The sequence below is a fragment of the Thalassophryne amazonica genome, chromosome 21, assembly GCF_902500255.1.
Source record: "Thalassophryne amazonica chromosome 21, fThaAma1.1, whole genome shotgun sequence".
Taxonomy (NCBI): Eukaryota; Metazoa; Chordata; class Actinopteri; order Batrachoidiformes; family Batrachoididae; genus Thalassophryne; species Thalassophryne amazonica.
The window spans coordinates 6,763,245-6,788,541 of record NC_047123.1 but is presented as its reverse complement, the minus strand read 5'-3'; the positions used below and the strand labels follow the sequence as shown (position 1 = coordinate 6,788,541).

At 41.6% G+C, this 25,297-nt stretch overlaps 1 protein-coding gene across 1 annotated transcript in view; it reads right to left on the bottom strand.

Annotated features, from left to right (window-relative positions):
- rnf17 (ring finger protein 17) overlaps positions 1-25,297 on the bottom strand; it is a 125,488-nt gene that overhangs the window by 14,910 nt on the left and 85,281 nt on the right. The window contains exons 22-31 of the mRNA XM_034162083.1: positions 17,767-17,914; positions 15,367-15,479; positions 11,543-11,633; positions 11,244-11,365; positions 10,422-10,635; positions 4,519-4,630; positions 3,769-3,932; positions 3,398-3,517; positions 792-872; positions 183-305 (exon numbers count right to left, since the gene is read on the bottom strand). Of these exons, the coding sequence (XP_034017974.1) occupies positions 183-305; positions 792-872; positions 3,398-3,517; positions 3,769-3,932; positions 4,519-4,630; positions 10,422-10,635; positions 11,244-11,365; positions 11,543-11,633; positions 15,367-15,479; positions 17,767-17,914 (1,288 nt within the window). The remainder of the gene's footprint in view (positions 1-182; positions 306-791; positions 873-3,397; positions 3,518-3,768; positions 3,933-4,518; positions 4,631-10,421; positions 10,636-11,243; positions 11,366-11,542; positions 11,634-15,366; positions 15,480-17,766; positions 17,915-25,297) is intronic.

The following is a 25,297-nucleotide window of genomic DNA, read 5'->3' as shown; positions in this document are numbered from 1 at the left end:
TGCGGACTTCCTTTCATAATTAATTCAAATTTGGTTGTTTTTTTTTTGCTATATAGATGTTTTAATTTTGCATTTACATTTGCCAGCACCAGTATGTATTGTTATGCATATTCACCAAGTAGCAAACTATAAGAAAACAGAAAAGTACTGCATACAACTCTGACAAAGAAACCAATACATACCTGTTTTGCTGAGACAGTCTGGTCCATGGACACGTGTTCTTGCTGATGCAAGATCCTACTTAGGCTCATATCATCGAGGAAAATCTCAACTTTCAGTGATCCCCTCAAGTCAGTGGGCAGCTCCTAACATACAATACAATCAAAGACACACACACACACACACACACACACACAGAAATTTACACCTTTCAAAAATATTCAGATACAATAACTGATTTGTCTTATGCCGCGGCAGTTGACGTGTCCAGTTGTGTCAGATGCTTTGGGGCGATAAAGCGTGAACGTCTTCAAATTTGGCAATTTCTGTTTTTACAGTTTCTAGCTGTGATAAATGTGTAAATATTTGCCATTTTTAAAAGAAAAGCATGGCTTTCAAACCCACTTATTGCTTGTGGGGCATAGAGAGATAAATGGATTAGCCATGGAGAGAGAATGTGCACATCAACACTGAAATAGTGTCCACAGAAGTGTGAAATACCATTAATACAGTGTGCTGAGGTATTATTGTATTAACATCACACACACAGACCATTTGTCAGAGAAGTGTCATTCTCAAATTATGTGACTCCCACTTCAAAAACTTATACAACACCACTGGCGTTACTTTACCTTTACCACCACGTCAACACAGCGGCCCAACAACAGCTCTTTCAGCAGGGCCACTGCATCTCCATGCCACTTGCCACCAACCTGAACAGAGATACGAGAAAGAGAAAAATTGGAAGATAGGAAAATGCAACAAAGATTTAGATTTTCAAATTCTACACCAAGTGATTTCTAGTGAAAAGAAAAAAAAAAAAAAAAAAAAAAACTTTAAGAAATAAAACAAACAGACTTTTAACATTAGTCTTCTGAAGCACTGGATGCAACAAGACTACAGTGGCTGTAAACAAGAGTCCAAACTGTGAGTCTTAGCCAGTGTCCCAATTCAAAGGCTACATCCTTTCAAGGGGTGCACGTAGGCTCCCACATGTGTGAAGAATAAGAGAGTGGATTTTAGTCACTTTGATGCAATTAGAGTGAGAGAACACAGAATACTACAGCTAATTTTAATCAAAGAGACCGAATCTGTGCACACCATATAAATACAAAACATCAAATCATAATTTCATTTCTTTGTCATAAGGGTTTATTAATGAAATCTTAAGAATCTTTGACATTTTTGAACATTTGTATCAGCAGATATATCTGTATCTCAATTTTTTATTTGCTCTCTAAAGTGCACATCACTGGTAAATTCAAGGTCAAATGAGTTGACTAGTCTAAATAAATAAGGAAACACGAAATATTGGTGTACTGTTTTATTTTGCTGCATCTTCCCTGAGAAATTAAGCCATAAACATGGGGAATATTGCTCGATTTGATGTACTGCTGCGAAACAGTCAGATCTGATAGCCTGCAATAATTGTTGATTTTAATGATGTAAATTTTGGAACCGCCCTCAGAATCACTTAAGCTGTTGCAGTGGAACTGAACGGGAAGAGACAAATTTCTTACAGCTGAAAATAGTTGTTTTTTGTGGGTTTGCACAGTGAATGTGTCGAAATGGTTAACAGGTGTGTTTTAGCAGGATGTGGAAACAGCACCGATTAAGAATTTGAGGATGAAAGTGGGAGTTTTTTGTTTTTTTTAAACAGGCCTCCCCGACACACTGCAGAAATCAAGCCAACACAATGTGGGAAATGGCTTCAAAAAATGGATCTAACCACACATTCTTTCCTTTCCATTTGTGTGGCCAGGAGAGCTCCAACAAAGCATGTTGTCTCTCCCAAAATCGTGGAACCATCCATGTTTGTGGCTTGTGCCTCGTTGCGTTTATGCTAACCTGCTAGCTGGGGTGCCGGTGAGTCTGGCTGAGGAAGCCGTAACCGTGTTTGTGTGACCAAGGAGAGTCGGAGAGAATGTGACAACGATTAATGACGGTAATCACTGTTGGACCTTAACAGGAGAGCTGTGACATGGACCAACTGCTAGCCGTTTGTGTTACCGGTGTGAGCGTTTACTGACTGTAGACAGACAAATGACACTGCAGACAGCTGAACAATAATTCTACAAGGCTCTGTGTGTGAACACAGCAGAAGTAAAACCAGTTATGTGTGTTTCAGGGTATGTATTTATGTATTTAGTACTGCTATTTCAGGGCCCACACAAGTTAAAGACTCAGAAGAAATGAGTTATAATCTGGTATAGAATTATTTTTTTTAAATATACTGTTGACTGGAGTGACATATTGTATCGCCCCTCCAAAAGAATCCATATCTGTTGAGCTCTACTAAAGACTTGGACCTTCATTCTCCAGCACCCTAAAGCTCCATTTACTGCTACTGTATAGGGCTGATGTGAAAAATATTACAAACCCATATTTGCTTGATTTTTGCCTGATTCATAGGTCAAAATCAAATCAAATCAATTTTATTTATATAGCACCAAATCACAACAAACAGTTGCCCCAAGGCGCTTTATATTGTAAGGCAAAAGCCATACAATAATTACAGAAAAACCCCAACGGTCAAAAACGACCCCCTGTGAGCAAGCACTTGGCGACAGTGGGAAGGAAAAACTCTCTTTTAACAGGAAGAAACCTCCAGCAGAACCAGGCTCAGGGAGGGGCAGTCTTCTGCTGGGACTGGTTGGGGCTGAGGGGAGAGAACCAGGAAAAAGACATGCTGTGGAAGAGAGCAGAGATCAATCACTAATGATTAAATGCAGAGTGGTGCATACAGAGCAAAAAGAGAAAGAAACACTCAGTGCATCATGGGAACCCCCCAGCAGTCTAAGTCTATAGCAGCATAACTAAGGGATGGTTCAGGGTCACCTGATCCAGCCCTAACTATAAGCTTTAGCAAAAAGGAAAGTTTTAAGCCTAATCTTAAAAGTAGAGAGGGTGTCTGTCTCCCTGATCAGAATTGGGAGCTGGTTCCACAGGAGAGGAGCCTGACAGCTGAAGGTTCTGCCTCCCATTCTACTCTTACAAACCCTAGGAACTACAAGTAAGCCTGCAGTCTGAGAGCAAAGCGCTCTATTGGGGTGATATGGTACTATGAGGTCCCTAAGATAAGATGGGACCTGATTATTCAAAACCTTTTAAGTAAGAAGAAGAATTTTAAATTCTATTCTAGAATTAACAGGAAGCCAATGAAGAGAGGCCAATATGGGTGAAATATGCTCTCTCCTTCTAGTCCCCGTCAGTACTCTAGCTCACTGCAAAGTCTTACAGGGTTGACACCATGTAACTCGCATGGGATACAGAGCTGAGGAACATCAGGACACAGCAGCACAGGGTACACGTGGACTACAGGGATGTTCTCCACATTACCACAGTCCACATACTGCACCTGGAAGCACAGAGACATTAGGACAAGACATGTTACTTTCCACTGGCCAGGGAAGCTTTGACCTTGATCCATTCCAACACCGAGGAGGAACCTAATAATACAGGAGTAAATCAAACCTAAAAGGCTTGTTGCTGCAAAATATGAAAAGATTTGCATTTTAAGTTGTTGATACTTTGTGAGATGATTTACTTTTATGATTTTGATGGTTCTACTGCAAACAAATATGATGTGGGAGTAAACGTGTGCCTGACCTTCACATGTGCTCCAAGTACCTCCAGGACCCGTCCTCGGTACCACAACATGTCTGGTCCAATAATGGCACAGCCCAACACTGACTTCCACGTGTAGGGCCTCTGATTGGGCAGCATTTTCATGTTCTGCTGAATTCGCTCCCTCAGCTGCTCCAACTGACAATCTAAAAACACACATACGCATTTTAAACTACGCCTATATCAGAGCTGAGTTCATTAAAACTGCTGTGTTCCAAAGCAACATTAAAGCAGATACTATGGGACACAAGTCTGTGGTCTCACCTCCAAAGGCTTGGTGACCACATCAACATATCCATTATATGTGACACTGGTGATTTTCTAGGCATAATATCACTGTTGCACATCCTGATCCTGATCTGCACCCAAATCACCCAGCAGCCATACAGAGCTTTCTGCCATGGAATGACACCACGCTGCAGTGAGTGAGTTAAAACGCAGACGGCTCCATACAGAAGCAGAGCAGAATGTCACTGAGCAACTTTTTATCCATTTCACTCAAATTCCTCCCTCTTTATATTGATAACTCTGCTGTCCATGAAACTTTCCTGAATGAAATCTCAAGTAGTTCAGTCAGTATAACAGCCTAATGATCATCAACAATATTTATGGCTATTCATTCCGATTTCAATTTCTTACTTCAAATTAAGTGACAGAAGAAGGTGTGAACACTGCAGAATAACTTTGTGCCAAGTGGTAAAAAGGAAAAATCATCAAAATGAAAATAAGCACCTGTATGCTGTGTTCTGGTGTAAATGAGGCCATCGTCTCCAACAGCAGTAACAGTCATCTGGATATGACCGAGACAGGGCAGCTCTGGGGGTTGGTACAACTTTGTCTTGACCTGGATGCACACACACATGCACACACTGTTAGCATATTTTCTAGCAGGGTTCAGCAAAATCTCAAACACTTTTCTGCTTTCCATTTGTGTTTTCCTTAAACATCAGTGTCTGATGAAGTACTGTAGGATGGAGAAGCAAAAGCTCAGCATGCTGGGTGCAGAAGGACGCCAGGAGAATCACAGGTGAGTACAAACTGTTTTATCACAATGTGGATGAGAAGAGAAGTTGCAAGTGTATTGGAGTGTGAAGCTGGGCATGGATGCGATGATTATGAATGTCATCAGTGTTTATGCCCTGCAAGTGGGGTGTAACATGGAGGACAAAGAAGATTTGTGGAGTGAGCCAGATGAGGTGGTAGAGCGTGTACCCAAGTACAAAAGACTGGTGACTGGAGGGATTGCACTGGACATGGTATTCGCGATGTAAACCAGTGGCTGTCCCAAAACGTCCTTTACCTGAATGATGGTAAAACGGAGATCATGGTGTTTGAGCGCTCTGGCATACCAAATGTGGTAACACCAAATTTTGGTGCTTTGGCTAACTATGTAAAACCAGCTGCCAAGAATTTGGGAGTGATATTTGACAGCTGTTTGAGGTTTGATCAACAGATAAACTCTGTTGTCAAAGCTAGATTTTTTCCAATGTTGCCTTTTGGCTAAAATAAAGCACTTCCTCAGTGATCTTGAGAGGCCATTCATGCTTTCATCAGCTCCAGACTTGATTACTGTAATGCACTTTATTCTGGCATTAATCAGTCTCTTGCACGTCTCCAATTGGTGCAGAATGCTGCTGCTCGTTTTTTAACAAACACTTTTTGACGTGAACATATTACACCCGTCCTGTACTCACTCCACTGGCTTCCAGTTCGTTTTAGAATTGATTTAAAAATGTTAATGTTTGTTTTTAAAGTTATTTATGGCCTTGGACCTCCCGACTTGTCTGAAATTTTAACTTTGCGCACCTCCAGTAGGACATTAAGGGGGTCTGGCCAGCTTTACTTAGATGTTCCAAGGTCAAGATATAAACGCTGGGGTGATCATGCTTTCGTGGTAGCTGGCCCCAGACTGTGGAATGAGCTACCTCTTGAGTTACGTACTATTCCTGACCTCACACTTTTTAAATCTAAGTTAAAGACTTATTTATTTAAACTGGCTTTTAACACTTAGTGGGGAGGTGACATGTTCTGTTTTTTTATGCGTTTTAAAATTTTATTCTATATGTGTTTTATTTTTGTGAATTTGTGTTTTTAATGTTAAGCACTTTGGACACCAGTCGGTGCTGTAAAGCGCTTTATAAATAAATGTTGATTGATTGATTGATGGTGATGGAGGAAACAGAGATTAAGCGGTACAACCACAAATCAGAAAAAGTTGGGACAGTATGTAAAATTCTAATAAATTCTTAAATAAATAGAAACTGCAGTGATTCTTACACTTATTTTTTCCACTGCAGGCAGTATGAACCAAAAATCTTTCATGTTTTGGGTGGTCAACTTCATTTCAGTTGTAAATATACGAGGGCTGTCAAAGTATAGGTCCTTTTTATTTTTTTCAAAAACTATATGGATTTCATTCATATGTTTTTACGTCAGACATGCTTGAACCCTCGTGCACATGCGTGAGTTTTTCCATGCCTGTCGGTGACGTCATTCGCCTGTGAGCACTCCTTGTGGGAGGAGTCGTCCAGCCCCTCGTCGGAATTCCTTTGTCTGAGAAGTTGCTGAGAGACTGGCGCTTGTTTGATCAAAATTTTTTCTAAACCTGTGAGGCACATCAAAGTGGACACGGTTCGAAAAATTAAGCTGGTTTTCTGTGAAAATTTTAACGGCTGATGAGAGATTTTGAGGCGATACTGTCGCTTTAAGGACTTCCCACGGTGCGAGACGTCGTGCAGCGCTCTCAGGCGCCGTCGTCAGTCTGTTTCAAGCTGAAAACCTCCACATTTCAGGCTCTATTGATCCAGGACGTCGTGAGAGAACAGAGAAGTTTCAGAAGAAGTCGGTTTCAGCATTTTATCTGGATATTCCACTGTTAAAGGAGATTTTTTTAATGAAAGACGTGCGGACGGGTCCGCGCATCGGGACACAGCCGGCGCGGTGAAAGGAAAAACACCTCCGTGTTGATAACCATTTATAAAATCCAGGCGGCTTTTGATGGATTTCAGTGGAGTGAGTATCTGAGAAATTGTTTAACAGATGGGCATGTTCCAACTTGTCCTTAAGGCTTCCAGAGGTGTTTTTCCTGTGGCGGAGCGTGGCGGCGGCTGCGAGCCGACGCTGCAATCCGTCTTCATGTCTTTCATTAAAAAAATCTCCGTTAACAATGGAATATCTGGATAAAATGCTGAAACCAACTTCTGAAACTTCTGTTCTCTCACGACGTCCTGGATCAATAGAGCCTGAAATGTGGAGGTTTTCAGCTCGAAACAGGCTGACGACGGCGCCTGGGACCGCTGCGCGACGTCCCGCTCTGGGGGAAGTCCTTAAAGCGACAGTATCACCTCAAAATCTCTCATCAGCCGTTAAAATTTTCACAGAAAACCAGCTGAATTTTTTGAACCATGTCCACTTCGATGTGCCTCACAGGTTTAGAAAAAAATTTGATCAAACAAAGCGCCAGTCTCTCAGCAACTTCTCAGACAAAGGAATTCCGACGAGGGGCTGGACGACTCCTCCCACAAGGAGTGCTCACAGGCGAATCACGTCACCGACAGGTGTGGAAAAACTCACGCATGCGCACGAGGGTTCAAGCATGTCTGACGTAAAAACATATGAATGAAATCCATAGTTTTTGAAAAACATAAAAAGGACCTATACTTTGACAGACCTCGTATATCCAGTCCTGCATTTAACGCCTGTGTGCAGACGTGGTGGCCAAGTGGTTAGTGCGCTTAGATTCAGTGCAGAAGGTAGGTTCCCAGTTAAAACCCCACTCCTGTCACATTTCTTTATGTCATATGGAGCTGTATCTGGAAGGGCATCTGGCATAAAACTTGTGACAAATCAACATGCAGACCGAAGTAGGAGCTGTGTGGTCTACTTGGATCTGCTGTTGTGACTCCGAGTGAAAACAGAGCAGCTGAAGGGACTTACTTTACTGCATTTAAGGCCTGCAACACATTAAAAAAAATGTCTGACTGCAAAAACATTTACCACTTTATAATGTCATTCCTTGTTACAAAACTTGTTCTGGCTTTGAGAATAAGAGGCGATGAAGCGTTGAAGGTATTTTTTCCCCCCTCTGTTCTTCCTGTAAACGCGTCTTAATGCTGCATTAACGTTTGCAGTAAGTGGCAGACGGTAAACCTGATGCTCCGCTGTTTCAATGACATGTTGACAAAAATCCCACCATTTCTGGCTGTGAGCGCAGAAACCACATTTATCATTATAATGCGACAGCAGAAAATGTTAACGTTTTAAGCTTCCACCGGAGCCAGCGTTTACAGCTTTAATATAATGCTGTGCAAAACACTAAAACTGTGGTGTATCTTTCAATGAAGTAAATTATTGTTAACTTCATTACAATACTTTCCATTTACAGTCATGATTACAGAGTTGGGCAGTGATGGTGATTTGTCTTGATGTTGTGAAGGGGATTGTCTTCAGCATGAAATGAGTTTCATATAATCCGTGCTAGTTGTCTTCTGTGGCTGTCCAGGTCTTTTGGTGTTACATCGCTCACCAAGGCATCCTTTGTCAATATGTGCCAAATAGTTGATGTGGCACCTCTAAAGTTTCAGTAATCTGTCTTGGAGAATTTTTTTCCTGTCCCAATGAACTACAAAATTTACAACTTGGAATCAACTACAGATCTTTCATCTGCTAAATTTGCTATGAAATAATGAAGGAACAGGACACCTCTGGCCATGAAACTGCTTGGCTGTAATTCCTAAATTGTTCATGCAATGTTTTTTGTTCAGGCTCTTGATTAAAAGCCAAAAATCTGACGGTTATATTTTAAGTAGTATATAGAGTAGAGTAGTATATAGTAGAGTAGTGCAAGCTTTGCATTTTGTATTTCTCTTAGCTTCATAGTGGAGTAGAGCAGAGAAGGATTTTCTTTCACCAAAACAGATCAAATCCAGGCTTGCATCTCAGATGTACCTTCTGGCAATTTGTAACTAAACTTTCAGGTCTTCTTTTTAAGAAAATCCTCCGCTATACCACTTCATCATGAAGATGGATAACTGCTGACACAAAATGCAAAGCTTGCACTGTGCATAATTTCTCCAGTCACAGCCACATAAGCCTATAACTTTTTCTGGGTTGTCTGGGTGTCTTGGTGGCTTTCCTCACTCTTCTCCTTCTTGCACAGTCACTCAGTTTTTGAAAACTGTTTACTCCATGCAGATTTACCAGAGTGCCATATTGTTTATATTTCTTTGTAATTGATGTAAATAAAGTCTAAAACATATTCAGTGGCAGCTTCACCATCAGAGAGCCTCGTCCACAAACTACCACAAAAGACTCCAAGCTGTCATTTATGTTAAAGGGGTCAGTCAATACACAGTATTAAGAACAGGGGTATGTAAACTTTGGATCTGGGTCATTTGGGTAGTTCTCTTGTCATTTTGATTTAAAAAGTGGAAACAGTTGTTTGACAATAAATGGCTTCACCCAACCACTAACCATGAGTGAAAAAGAAGTTTTTGTGTTGTCATTCATATTCTCTTAAAAATGGCCAAAAAAGCAAAAATTCTGCCAGGGTATGTAAACTTTTGAGCACAACAGTATCTACTTAAAGGGAAAAAATCGGTTGAAAGGCAGAGTACATGAGTGCAAATGAGGACTGTGGCTGGATGTGCAGAGTTGAAGGTCTCTACCTTCATCTCTGCACATCCAGCCCCGTTTAAATACTTGAGATCAACTGTACAAAGTCATAGAAAGTGTGGCAGGAACGTCTAGCAGGAACGATTCTGACAGACAACTTCTGTCCTATTTCAACCGACAGTGCAAAAAAAAAAAAGTCAATTTTAGTGATGAATGGTATTAGGAAAAAGTCTGACATTGTTCATTTATTGATAGATTTCATGTTAAAACATGTCTGGATGAAGGTCTGTCCTTGCCGGAGAATGTTTTGAGTGTCTGTAGTCTCCACTCCAGTCATCATCTATCTGTAGTTGGGGAGGTGATGGTCTAGTGCTTAAAGCGTTGGGCTTGAGACCAGGGGATCCTCGGTTCAAACCCCAGCCTGACCAGAAAGTCACTAAGGGCCCTTGGGCAAGGTCCGTAATCCCCAAGTTGCTCCCGGTGTGCAGTGAGCGCCTTGCACAGCAGCACCCCGACATCGATGTGTGTGTGTGTGTGTATATATGGGTGAATGTGAAGCATAACTGTAAAGCGCTTTGAGCGCCTGATGCGCTATATAAATGCAGTCCATTTATTTACCATTTAAACACGTCACTGATCTTATTCTGTGTTTTTCTTGAGGCAAATGTGTGTGTATAAGATTGTTTTTCATGAGTGCCTCTTCATTTGTACATATTTTATATGCTGGGAATTTTTTGTCTGTAAAATATTTGTTTAAATGAGAAAATACTTTAATATAAGGTTGAAAATGTTATGGTAGAAAGTATGGGTATTGTAAGTTAAGGTTAATCAACTAAGCAGAAAATTAATCAATAGATCAACTGGGAAATTAATCACTGAATGATTAATAGACAAAATAATTGATACACTGTTTATAAAGATGATCATTACTTGACCAGCAATGATGCAACTTTTATTATTTGTGTTCCTTGTGTAAATCTGAACAAACAAAACAAGGACTAAAATATATTTGACAAATTTACCATCTCAGCAGACAAAATGCTGCGAGGAGCTGGTTTTGGGTGGGTGGAAGTAGAGGAAGGAATGGACCCTGTGTCGATTGGAGAGGATACCGGTGTGGCAGCACAGGATGGCTGATGAGAGGAAGGATTATTGTTGACATCAGTTCTTTGCGTTTGTTCCTTGTTCCTTGGAGGTTCTGCAGCAGTTTCCTCAGGTTTTGCATTGACAACATCTCTGCAAAACACACACTAAAATGAAGAGATGGCCACCAAGATTACATGTTCAAACCAAAGATCGATCGATCTCTCTCTCTATATATGAAGACTTCAGCTTGACAACATCAAAAGTTTTGAAAAATTAGACCACCCAAGTGGTAGGCTGCAATACACATTTTGCAGGGTTTTTAAATAGTCGTATCGTGGCTGAAGTACCACAATACACAGCACCATGTCCTTGCCAATCTCCAGGACTAATCTAATTTGTATACAAAAGGGATAATTTATACACAATAGCTGTGTTGTGTGGCAAGAATGTGGGATTTTCCACACACCTACAGGCTAGTTTCCGCTAACTGAGTTTGCTGTACATCAAGACTTCCGGCATGGATGCGTAAGTTGCGTGCAGGGAGAGAGAGAGAGAAAAAAAACAACCTTGCGCACAGGGGGGAGAAGCTTGGCTCCATGTCGCATTACCTGAACACGCAGATGGATTTGTTACATTTGAAAAAGTCAGAATACATTATTTCCATGAGTTAATAAGACTATTTAACGTGCCACAATCGTGAGAGAAGAATGTGAAAGCACCATGGAGCTGCAGCCAGTGGTCGTGTCTATCTGATATACCTTGGCTTCCTTTCCTTGAGGGCAAGACCTTCACTGGCCAGGCAGTCTGCAATGCTGACTAACTGTCCCATCTTGTTGGTGCATTGCAAAGTAACAGGTACTGGTCGCTCATCTGTCAACTCCTGGACAATTAGAGAGCATAGGGACATCCAAAAACTGAACAAGGACAAAAGCTTAATGAACTGTGTTGACACAAAGACAGAAAGGATAAGAGAAGGAATAAAGGGTAGGAAAAAATAAATAAGCAACATTCAGGGGATGAGTGGAACAAAACACAGAGGAAATGAACAAAGGCAGACCTTGATGGTCATTACAGCAGAGGCTCCAGTCAGGTAGTAGGAGATGAAGTCACAGGCTGTGGCCGTCCAGGTTAACAGGCCTCCTGCTGGTCTGATGGAACAAGAGAAATGGAATAAACCAATGTGAGGAAGGAGAGATACGTTAAACGTTATTGTGAGACTTGTCACGTTTGAGGTCATCATGTCTCAGAATGTATCACAAAGTTCATCTTGCCAATAATTTAACTCAGAATGTTAGATCAGATTTTAAAGTAATACTTACTTCACTGATAACTACGTATATCTGGATCCCTCGAGGTGTCCTGTGGGGGAGCGCTAGGGAAGTATGGGGTACCGGAACTGCTGCCAACATGCAAGCTGGTCTCTATATGACCAAAGTAGTAGCTGTGTGCTCATGACTTGATCTTGTCTGCTAAGGTCGACAACCTGGCCTCTGAATTTCTCAGACAGTCACTGCTTTTTTTCTCTACAGCCTGCTGAATCTTCTGCTGCACCTCTCACAGAGCAGTTGACACCTACCTGTGATTATAGTGAGGAGGGGCTGACTTCTCTCCCCCACTGCCAGCCATCGTGATGATGATGAGATGTCAACTGCGACATCGGAGTCATTATTTTGCGGGGACCCGCCGGGTTGGATTGGATCTCAAGGACAGAGGGAGCGTTCCCACGTCCTTCAACCACGAATTCACACACTTTAGACGGTGACGCTCCTTAAACGTCCACGTCTGTCCTGTTTATTGTTACACGAGCCATTCAGTGGGCCTTCTTACGTCTTGGGGTGGATGCTCCTTCCATGGAGACTGCCTCTTCTAGGAAGCCAGCTTTCAGGGTTCCACCCTCATTGCCAAATACTGAAGGGCTGCAGAGGTGCTGGTCTGACCCTAAATCCTTCATCCATATGCACCAGGATTTCAGGGTACTGTGTGTAATGTCTGGTGCACCTCAGTATGGCTTAGACCACATGCCTCCAGTGGATAGTGTTGTTAGTTGTTAATTAGGGCCCGAGTAGGCAACGTCCTACGAGGACCCTATTGTAATTGCGCTGTTTATTATTATTATTATTTTTATTATTATTAGGGCCTGAGTAGGCAACGTCCTACGAGGACCCTATTGTAATTGCACTGTTTATTATTATTATTATTATTTATTATTATTATTATTATTCTCACTCTTGAAATCGAAATTTCGGCCTCTTCCCATGCTCAAAAACTCAAACTTTCCAAAGTCGTCCGGCCGGATCCGAAATTCGATGTTTTGGGGGCCCCGCCCATGGTCGCAGAAAAATCGAGAAATAGCGCCCCCTAGAAATTTTCAAAAACCCCTCCGCATTGGGCTTTTTTCGTCGTAGCCTCACGAAATTCGATACACATATTTACCATGCCAGGACACACGAAAAAGTCTCTTACTGTCATGGTGAAATATCGACAGGAAGTTGGCCATTTTGATTTAAGTTTCGATTTTGAGCAAATTTTTGCCATTTTTGGCCATTTCCACTACTTACATTTGAACGAACTCGTCCTAGGGATTTCATCCAATCGACTTCAAATTTGGTCAAAATCATCACAACACAATGGTGATCAAAAGTTATCAAAAGATTCTAATTAAGTCAAAAGGCGTGGCTGCTAGGGGTCGTCAAACTTTGGCGAGCTTTTCGGAGCACGCCATTTCACTTCGAACGGCTGTCACACCCACATACTTCATCGTAGATCCTTCACACTTGCTGGACATGATGAGGGCTCCGCCCTGAACGTCTACATATCTTGAGTTCCCACCTGCGCCATAGCGCCCCCCGGTGGTGGCGGGAAAGGTCCTATTTTTACTTTAAGAGGTCCTGATGTCACATACTTAACCCAATCAACTTCATTCCACTTTTAAAACATGCAGAACAAATTGGTGAACATAGGCAATAAACGCCGTGAAGTTACGAGTAACAGCGTCCGTTCGCCATGAAATTACGTTCTTCCTTTTGACGGCTTTAATTTTGTCACATCATCATGAAAATTGATACACAGGTCGAGCACAACAACCTCTTACAATTCATAGGGGCGTCGCCCATGGGCAGGGCAAAATGCCTCAATAGCACCCCCTTGAAACTTTCAAAACCCCCTCCCCTTAGGGGTTTTTTTGGAGTAGGGAGATGAAAATTGGTACACATGTGTGACTTGCATAGATGTACAAAAAAGTCTCTTGCACCATGGGTCTACTCCAAACAGGAAGTTGGCCATTTTGAATTTTCTTCTCATTTTGGCGTGATTTCCACGTTGTATTTAAACGAACTCCTCCTAGGGATTTTGTCCAATGCACTTCAAATTTCTTCCAGATCACCCAGAGACGATACTGACCAAAAGTTATCAAAAGCTTTTCTGTATGTCGAAGGGTGTGGCCGCTATGGTGCCGCCATTTTGACCCTTCGCCATATGAACATTATACTTAAACAGGTACTGAAGTCACATATTTAACCCCATCAACTTCCTTCCACTTCTAAAACATGCAGAACAACTTGGTGAACGTAGGCGATGATCGCCGTGAAGTTACGAGTAACGGCATCCGTGTGGCGGCATGCCGAATATTGCCCATTCGCCATGAAATTACGTTCTTCCTTTTGACGGCTTTAATTTTGTCATATCATTATGAAAATTGAAACACAGGTCAAGCACGACAACCTCTTACAATTCATAGGGGCATCGCCCGTGGGCGGGGCAAAATGCCTCAATAGCACCCCCTTGAAACTTTTCAAAACCCCTCCCCATAGGGGTTTTTTTGGAGTAGGGAGATGAAAATTGGTACACATGTGTGACTTGCATAGACGTACAAAAAAGTCTCTTGCACCATGAGTCTACTCCAAACAGGAAATCGGCCATTTTGCATTTTCTTCTCTTTTTGAAATGATTTCCACATGCTGTATTTTAACGAACTCCTCCTAGGGATTTTGGCCAATGCACTTCAAATTTCTTTGACAGCATCCGAAGATGATACTGACCAAAAGTTATCGAAAGCTTTTCTCTGTTGAAGGGTGTGGCCGCTATGGTGCCGCTATTTTGACCCTTTGCCATGGAACATCAAGTCATGATAACTCCTTCATGCTTTGCCTGATTGACTTGAAACTTCACAGGTATGATGACGGTTGGCCCCTGAACACACCCAGCCCCTCTGTTTGTACACTGAGCGCCCCCTAGTGGATGAACAATCAACATGTCATAACTCCTTGATGCATTGTGCGATTTGTTTAAAATTTTAACTGTGTGATGACTGGTTGCCCCTGCATGCACATGACCACATGTGGTCACAAGGGCACCCACTGGCCTGGGTAGGCGGTTGCGCAGAACGAGGGCCCGTATATGACTGCTTGCAGTCCTAGTTTCACTTGTATTTTGTTGTTCACAGCAAAATACTTGTGTTTGTCTGACGAAGGACCCAGGGCCAAGTATCAGCCCACCCCCTTTTTGGAAGAAAGTTGGTTTAATGCCCACTTGAAATTAAACTGAATTACATGAAATATATTCAATGAATGAGGAAATGAGGAAAGGCCAAAAATGCACAAATCAGGTGTTATTTGTGATATTTTTTGTGTGTGATGAAATAAGATATTTTACTGAAACTGGCATTTTGATGTACATTATACTGCCCAAGTTCTTGCATTGACCCCGCCTTCAGGCAGCCCTGAGCCCTCTGACGGGAGAACGGGGTCTCTTTATTAAAAACTGAATACACAGTATCTGAACATGAAGGGCAGAAGATACACTGAAACTGCATACTGGAATTGATTTTTCTTTCTTTTTAAAAATGATTAACTTGACTGACTCCGGCGTGTGTGTATTATATACCTGATGTCGGTGAGAGTACACTCGAGCACAAAAGAGCCGACCAGGGAGGCAGACAGTGGCTGCAGGTTGTTTATGTGAACCTTCACCTTGTTGCCGTAGTCACAGCGCATCACCTACAGACACAGAACCACAAGTCACCTTAGTTTTAAGTGTCTGACAGAGATACAGTCCTACACAAAAATAAAGAATAATTCCATGAAGTCACATGAGGTGAACCTTTGTGATGGTGGCGTGATAGATACGCTCCTGATTTCCACCAGCAAATCTACAACTTTAAATCTGCAAATGGACTTTATTCGATGCACTAATTAATATTTGTGCTCACTCAATGCCAAATATCGTGAGAAAAGTTCAAGTTCAACAACGAAGCAGACGAAGAAGTGAGCAGGTACACCTGAAAACTGGATGTTGTCCATGTGTGCCACCCTCGTGCATTCACCCCTCCATCCCATAAATTAACCAAGTCTGTTATCTTAAGTAGGATCATTTTCAATTTCAATTTATTTTCATTTATATAGTGCCAAATCACAACAGAGTTGCCCCAAAGCGCTTCACACAGGTAAAGTCTAACCTTACCAACCCCCAGAGCAACAGTGGTAAGGAAAAACTCCCTCTGAGGAAGAAACCTCAAGCAGACCAGACTCAAAGGGGTGACCCTCTACTTGGGCCATGCTACAAACATAAATTACAGAACAATTCACGGACAAATATACAACAATTGCTCTTGGTGCACAAGACAGGAGGGTCGCCAAAACAAATACAACTCTCATCTCTGGATGGAGCTGCACCTTAAACAGAGAAAAAACAGAATCAGGCATCAGAAAGACAAAAAAATACTGTATAATTTGCCAGGAACAAGAAAAACAGATAAATACTAAGGTGATCGCCAGCCACTAGCCCTAAGCTTCACTAAAAGACCCAGAATTTAGGTAAAGTTGAGGCCGCAGCCCACGCCAATTGCTAATAAATGAATTAAAAGAAAACAAAACTGTACCAGTATGCTAGCCATATGAAAGGGAAAAAAAAGTGCATCTTAAGTCTGGACTTGAAAGTCTCTACAGAATCTGACCATTTTATTGACGCAGGGAGATCATTCCACAGAACAGGGGCACGATAAGAGAAAGCTCTGTGACCCGCAGACTTCTTATTCACCTTCGGGACACAAAGTAGTCCTGCACCCTGAGAACGTAAAGCCCGGGCCGGTATGTAAGGTTTAATTAGGTCAGCTAGGTAGGGAGGTGCCAGTCTGTGAATAATTTTATAGGTTAGTAGCAGAACCTTAAAATCTGATCTCACTAGGACAGGAAGCCAGTGAAGAGACGCCAAAATGGGTGTAATGTGGTCGAACTTTCTGCTTCGTGTCAAAAGTCTGGCTGCAGCATTCTGAACCAATTGGAGACCCCTAATGTTAGACTGTGGTAAACCAGAAAATAGAACAGTGCAGTAGTCCAATCTAGAAGAAATAAATGCATGGATCAGGGTCTCAGCATCAGCCATAGACAGGATGGGACGGATCTTCACTATATTTCGCAGGTGGAAGAAAGCAGTCCTAGTAATATTTCTAATGTGGAGGCCAAAGGACAACAAAGGATCAAAAATTACCCCAAGGTTCCTCACTTTGTCAGTGTGATGTATGACACACGAGCCGAGGCTGAGTGTTAACTGGTCAAATTGATGCCGATGTCTCACTGGACCAAGAACCATCATTTCAGTCTTATCAGAGTTTAAAAGTAGGAAGTTTCTAGACATTCAACTTCTCACTGCTGCAAGACAATCTTCTAAGGATTTTATGTGAACGAGATTACCAGCAGTTATTGGCATGTATAACTGAGTATCATCTGCATAGCAGTGAAAGGTAATCCCAAAACCCCGCAATATGTGCCCAAGGGGTGCTATATCAAGACAGAAAAGCAGGGGGCCTAAGACAGACTCCTGTGGCACCCCAAATTTCATGTCACTAAGGTTAGAGGTAGTGTTACTGTACAAAACACAGTGAGAATGACTGGTCAAGTATGGCGTCAGCCATGCAAGGGCACTCCCAGTAATCCCAAAATGATTTTCCAGCCTATCAAGTAGAATATGATGATCCAACTGTATCAAATGCAGCACTGAGATCTAACAGCAACAGAACCGCAGAGGTGTCCAAATCCATTGTAAGCAGAAGATCATTCACCACTTTAGTGAGAGCCGTCTCTGTGGAATGATATTTTCTAAAAGCAGACTGCAGTGGCTCATGGTGCCAGTGCAGCCAAAATGTTGCTTTTTTTAAACATTTAAACTTGAAATGTTATTTGTTCTCAATTTTTTTCTTCTTCACTTTTCTTAAACGTGGATATTTGAGTAATTATTTATAAAATGAATCTGACATGAAAAAAATAGACATTCTTACAAAATTTATACCTGTGCCGTCTTGCTGACTGTGTCAATGGAGCAGATCTGTCCTCTCTCCCAAACATCGTTGATGTGAGCAGCACAGTACATGTCTGCTTCCCACTCCATGTCTTGGGGCTCAGCATTTGCATACTCCTGTTTCAACAGCTCACATATCCTGCAAAGCAAAGTCAGATATACAACATTCTGAGGCTATGCTCAACCTGTCACTTAAAATCGGATTTACAGCATGTCTGACTCAAATCTGACTCACTGATCGACTGTCCACATTATATACAGAAGTGGCAAAATCCCATTTCAGTGTTGCAGTCGTAACCTGCCGTCTAATCCACATCGATAGTCACACACACAAACAGTTACACGACTGTTGTTCAGTGTCTGAACACTGCAGCTGCAGAGCTCCGACTCATGGGATATAGATCATAATCAAACTGTCGGATGACAGTTTGATTAGTCAACCGGATCAAGAAACAAAAGCTAAACAAAATATATCCCCCCCCCCCACCAAAAAAAAAACCTGAATGTGCACTGTAAATGTCATGTCCAAAATAGCCAGAGAAAAAGCAGAGTGTAATAAAAAAGTAACAACAGAAAACAGAAAATAAAGACGTGATGTGTAGTTTGTTTCATGAGAGGTTTCATTTGAACCATTTTTTTTTTTTTTGGAGGTGATTCTCAAGGCAAGTTTTGGCTTTTGTCTTTGTGTGTCTGCACAACGGTTGTTTTTCTCATTCATTCGTCATCATAACTAAAATAAATATCCAATAGAATACTCTTTCATTTCATTTGCTGTTTAGTTTTGTGAAGATGGAACCAGTGGGAGCCAAATGTTCTGTTTGAAAAAGACAAAAACATGTTTTATCTGTCAGAATGATTATGGAAAGACAAAGAGAGAAATTATTAAAACACACCTCAGAAGATGGACTGAAATGTTTGAAACTAGAGGAAAGTGAACAAGTGAAATACAAAGATATGGAATACATTGATTTTCTTGGCAGAGTTGTTTGAAATCAGGCACAATGAAGAAACCATGGTATATCAAGCTTCATGAGATCAAACGGCCACATTATATCCTGAAAGGTTTGTTGGCATTTTGTGTCACCAGTTATCCATCTTCATGATGAAGTGGTATAGAGGAGGATTTTCTTAAAAAGAAAACCTGAAAGTTTAGCTACAAATTGCCAGAAGGTACATCTGAGATGCAAGCCTAGATTTAACGTTTTGGTGAAAGAAAATCCTTCTTTGCTCTACTCCACTATGAAGCTAAGAGCAGTGATGCAAAATGCAAAGCTTGCACTGTGCACAATTTCTCCAGTCACAGCCACATAAGCCTATAACTTCTCCTGGGTTGTCTGGGTGTCTTGGTGGCTTTCCTCACTCTTGTCCTTCTTGCACAGTCACTCAGTTTTTGAGAACTGTCTACTCCATGCAGATTTACCATAGAGTGCCATACTGTTTGTATTTCTTTGTAATTGATGTAAATAAAGGCCGAAACATATTCAGTGGCAGTTTTACCATCACAGAGCCTCGTCCACAACTACCACAAAAGACTCCAAGCTGTCGCTGATGTTAAAGGGGCAACACACAGTATTAAGAACAGGGGTATGTTAACTTTGGATCAGGGTCATTTGGGTAGTTCTCTTGTCATTTTGATTTAAAAAGAGGAAACACAGTTGTCTGACAATCAATCAATCAACTTTTTTCTTATATAGCGCCAAATCACAACAAACAGTTGCCCCAAGGCGCTCCATATTGTAAGGCAAGGCCATACAATAATTATAAAAAACCCCAACGGTCAAAACGACCCCCTATGAGCAAGCACTTGGCAACAGTGGGAAGGAAAAACTCCCTTTTAACAGGAAGAAACCTCCAGCAGAACCAGGCTCAGGGAGGGGCAGTCTTCTGCTGAGACTGGTTGGGGCTGAGGGAAAAAACCAGGAAAAAGACATGCTGTGGAGGGGGGCAGAGATCGATCACTAATGATTAAATGCAGAGTGATGCATACGGAGCAAAAAGAGAAAGAAACAGTGCATCATGGGAACCCCCCCACAATCTACTTCTAAAGCAGCATAACCAAGGGATGGTCCAGGGTCACCCGATCCAGCCCTAACTATAAGCCTTAGCGAAAAGGAAAGTTTTAAGCCTAATCTTAAAAGTAGAGAGGGTATCTGTCTCCCTGATCTGAATTGGGAGCTGGTTCCACAGGAGAGGAGCCTGAAAGCTGAAGGCTCTGCCTCCCATTCTACTCTTACAAACCCTAGGAACTACAAGTAAGCCCGCAGTCTGAGAGCGAAGCGCTCTAATGGGGTAATATGGTACTATGAGGTCCCTAAGATAAGATGGGACCTGATTATTCAAAACCTTATAAGTAAGAAGAAGAATTTTAAATTCTATTCTAGAATTAACAGGAAGCCAATGAAGAGAGGCCAACACGGGTGAGATATGCTCTCTCCTGCTAGTCCCCGTCAGTACTCTAGCTGCAGCATTCTGAACCAACTGAAGGCTTTTTAGGGAACTTTTAGGACAACCTGATAATAATGAATTACAATAGTCCAGCCTAGAGGAAATAAATGCATGAATTAGTTTTTCAGCATCACTCTGAGACAAGACCTTTCTGATTTTAGAGATATTGCATAAATGCAAAAAGGCAGTCCTACATATTTGTTTAATATGCGCTTTGAATGACATATCCTGATCAAAAATGACTCCAAGATTTCTCACAGTATTACTAGAGATCAGGGAAATGCCATCCAGAGTAACGATCTGGTTAGACACCATGCTTCTAAGATTTGTGGGGCCAAGTACAATAACTTCAGTTTTATCTGAGTTTAAAAGCAGGAAATTAGAGGTCATCCATGTCTTTAAGTCTGTAAGACAATCCTGCAGTTTAGCTAACTGGTGTGTATCCTCTGGCTTCATGGATAGATAAAGCTGGGTATCATCTGCGTAACAATGAAAATTTAAGCAATACCGTCTAATAATACTGCCTAAGGGAAGCATGTATAAAGTGAATAAAATTGGTCCTAGCACAGAACCTTGTGGAACTCCATAATTAACTTTAGTCTGTGAAGAAGATTCCCCATTTACATGAACAAACTGTAATCTATTAGACAAATATGATTCAAACCACCGCAGCGCAGTGCCTTTAATACCTATGGCATGCTCTAATCTCTGTAATAAAATTTTATGGTCAACAGTATCAAAAGCAGCACTGAGGTCCAACAGAACAAGCACAGAGATAAGTCCACTGTCCGAAGCCATAAGAAGATCATTTGTAACCTTCACTAATGCTGTTTCTGTACTATGATGAATTCTAAAACCTGACTGAAACTCTTCAAATAGACCATTCCTCTGCAGGTGATCAGTTAGCCGTTTTACAAATACCCTCTCAAGAATCTTTGAGAGAAAAGGAAGGTTGGAAATTGGCCTATAATTAGCTAAGATAGCTGGGTCAAGTGATGGCTTTTTAAGTAATGGTTTAATTACTGCCACCTTAAAGGCCTGTGGTACATAACCAACTAACAAAGATAGACTGATCATATTTAAGATTGAAGCATTAAATAATGGTAGGACTTCCTTGAGCAGCCTGGCAGGAATGGGGTCCAATAAACACGCCGATGGCATGGACGAAGCAACCAATGAAAATAACTCAGACAGAACAACCGGAGAGAAAGAGTCTAACCAAATACCGGCATCACTGAAAGCAGCCAAAGATAACGATACATCTTTGGGATGGTTATGAGTAATTTTTTCTCTAATAGTCAAAATTTTGTTAGCAAAGAAAGTCATGAAGTCATTACTAGTTAAAGTTAATGGAATACTCAGCTCAATAGAGCTCTGACTCTTTGTCAGCTTAGCTACAGTGCTGAAAAGAAACCTGAGGTTATTCTTATTTTCTTCAATTAGTGATGAGTAGAAAGATGTCCTAGCTTTACGGAGGGCTTTTTTATAGAGCAACAAACTCTTTTTCCACGCTAAGTGAAGATCTTCTAAATTAGTGAGACGCCATTTCCTCTCCAACTTACGGGTTATCTGCTTTAAGCTACGAGTTTGTGAGTTATACCACGGAGTCAGACACTTCTGATTTAAAGCTCTCTTTTTCAGAGGAGCTACAGCATCCAAAGTTGTCTTCAAAGAGGATGTAAAACTATTGACGAGATAGTTGAGTTCATTCACTCAGCTCTTCGTGTTTCTTAGACAGTGTTGGGACTGTTTACACAGAGACTGCTACCTGCTGCTTTGGACTTGAACTAACAGTCTTTTTCAAGACTTTTTTACTTTTTAATTTTTTTTTTTTTTACTTTTTACTGTGCTCCAACGCCTAAGGAAGACCTCTAACGGTCGAAACATCGCGACGGAACACTTTTATCAGCTAACTTTCATTAGCGTTGGCAGGCTAACTAGCTTGCTAACGCTTTCGTTTTTATTTTTATTTTTTTTATTTTATTTTAGCACCGTTGTCGTGCGTTGCCTGTGCTGCTTCATGGCCTGTTTGGTGCCTTGATTGGGGCACTCCTTCTGCTGAATCACCTCTGGATTATTTGCACATTATTCACTTTGTGTGTTTTTGGGAATCCGCTAGCTTAGCGTAGCTACTAGCTCTTAGCCGATTAGCATGGCGGCTTCTCCCGTCTCTCCCGCACTTTTCTGCTCTGGGTGTGAAATGTTTAGTTATTCCTCGGCCTCCTTTAGCAGTAACGGTACTTGTAATAAGTGCAGCTTATTCGTAGCTTTGGAGGCCAGGCTGGGCGAAGCGGAGGCTCGGCTCCGCACCGTGGAAAATTCTACAGCTAGCCAGGCCCCTGTAGTCGGTGCGGACCAAGGTAGCTTAGCCGCCGTTAGTTCCCCCCTGGCAGATCCCGTGCAGTCGGGAAAGCAGGCTGACTGGGTGACTGTGAGGAGGAAGCGTAGCCCTAAACAGAAGCCCCGTGTACACCGCCAACCCGTTCACATCTCTAACCGTTTTTCCCCACTCGACGACACACCCGCCGAGGATCAAACTCTGGTTATTGGCGACTCGGTTTTGAGAAATGTGAAGTTAGCGACACCAGCAACCATTGTCAATTGTCTTCCGGGGGCCAGAGCAGGCGACATCGAAGGACATTTGAAATTGCTGGCTAAGGCTAAGCGTAAATTTGGTAAGATTGTAATTCACGTCGGCAGTAATGACACTCGGTTACGCCAATCGGAGGTCACTAAAATTAACATTAAATCGGTGTGTAACTTTGCAAAAACAATGTCGGACTCTGTTGTTTTCTCTGGGCCCCTCCCCAATCAGACCGGGAGTGACATGTTTAGCCGCATGTTCTCCTTGAATTGCTGGCTGTCTGAGTGGTGTCCAAAAAATGAGGTGGGCTTCATTGATAATTGGCAAAGCTTCTGGGGAAAACCTGGTCTTGTTAGGAGAGACGGCATCCATCCCACTTTAGAGGGAGCAGCTCTCATTTCTAGAAATCTGGCCAATTTTTTTGGATCCTCCAAACTGTGACTGTCTAGCGTTGGGACCAGGAGGCAGAGCTGTGGTCTTATACACCTCTCTGCAGCTTCTCTCCCCCTGCCATCCCCTTATTACCCCATCCCCGTAGAGACGGTGCCTGCTCCCAGACCACCAATAACTAGCAAAAATCTATTTAAGCATAAAAATTCAAAAAGAAAAAATAATATAGCACCTTCAATTGCACCACAGACTAAAACAGTTAAATGTGGTCTATTAAACATTAGGTCTCTTTCTTCTAAGTCCCTGTTGGTAAATGATATAATAATTGATCAACGTATTGATTTATTCTGCCTAACAGAAACTTGGTTACAGCAGGATGAATATGTTAGTTTAAATGAGTCAACACCCCCGAGTCACACTAACTGTCAGAATGCTCGTAGCACGGGCCGGGGCGGAGGATTAGCAGCAATCTTCCATTCCAGCTTATTAATTAATCAAAAACCTAGACAGAGCTTTAATTCATTTGAAAGCTTGTCTCTTAGTCTTGTCCATCCAAATTGGAAGTCCCAAAAAACAGTTTTATTTGTTATTATCTATCGTCCACCTGGTCGTTACTGTGAGTTTCTCTGTGAATTTTCAGACCTTTTGTCTGACTTAGTGCTTAGCTCAGATAAGATAATTATAGTGGGCGATTTTAACATCCACACAGATGCTGAGAATGACAGCCTCAACACTGCATTTAATCTATTATTAGACTAAATCGGCTTTGCTCAAAAAGTAAATGAGTCCACCCACCACTTTAATCATATTTTAGATCTTGTTCTGACTTATGGTATGGAAATAGAAGACTTAACAGTATTCCCTGAAAACTCCCTTCTGTCTGATCATTTTTTAATAACATTTACATTTACCCTGAAGGACTACCCTGCAGTGGGGAATAAGTTTCATTACACTAGAATTCTTTCAGAAAGCGCTGTAACTAGGTTTAAGGATATGATTCCTTCTTTATGTTCTCTAATGTCATATACCAACACAGAGCAGAGTAGCTACCTAAACTCTGTAAGGGAGCTAGAGTATCTCGTCAATAGCTTTACATCCTCATTGAAGACAACTTTGGATGCTGTAGCTCCTCTGAAAAAAAAAGTGTCTGACTCCGTGGTATAACTCACAAACTCGTAGCTTAAAGCAGATAACCCGTAACTTGGAGAGGAAATGGCGTCTCACTAATTTAGAAGATCTTCACTTAGCCTGGAAAAAGAGTTTGTTGCTCTATAAGAAAGCCCTCCGTGAAGCTAGGACATCTTTCTACTCATCACTAATTGAAGAAAATAAGAACAACCCCAGGTTTCTTTTCAGCACTGTAGTCAGGCTGACAAAGAGTCAGAGCTCTATTGAGCTGAGTATTCCATTAACTTTAACTAGTGATGACTTCATGACTTTCTTTGCTAACAAAATTTTGACTATTAGAGAAAAAATTACTCATAACCATCCCAAAGATGTATCGTTATCTTTGGCTGCTTTCAGTGATGCCGGTATTTGGTTAGACTCTTTCTCTCCGATTGTTCTGTCTGAGTTATTTTCATTAGTTACTTCATCCAAACCATCAACATGCTTATTAGACCCCATTCCTGCCAGGCTGCTCAAGGAAGTCCTACCATTATTTAATGCTGCAATCTTAAATATGATCAATCTATCTTTGTTAGTTGGTTATGTACCACAGGCCTTTAAGGTGGCAGTAATTAAACCATTACTTAAAAAGCCATCACTTGACCCAGCTATCTTAGCTAATTATAGGCCAATCTCCAACCTTCCTTTTCTCTCAAAGATTCTTGAGAGGGTAGTTGTAAAACAGCTAACTGATCACCTGCAGAGGAATGGTCTATTTGAAGAGTTTCAGTCAGGTTTTAGAATTCATCATAGTACAGAAACAGCATTAGTGAAGGTTACAAATGATCTTCTTATGGCTTCGGACAGTGGACTTATCTCTGTGCTTGTTCTGTTGGACCTCAGTGCTGCTTTTGATACTGTTGACCATAAAATTTTATTACAGAGATTAGAGCATGTCATAGGTATTAAAGGCACTGCGCTGCGGTGGTTTGAATC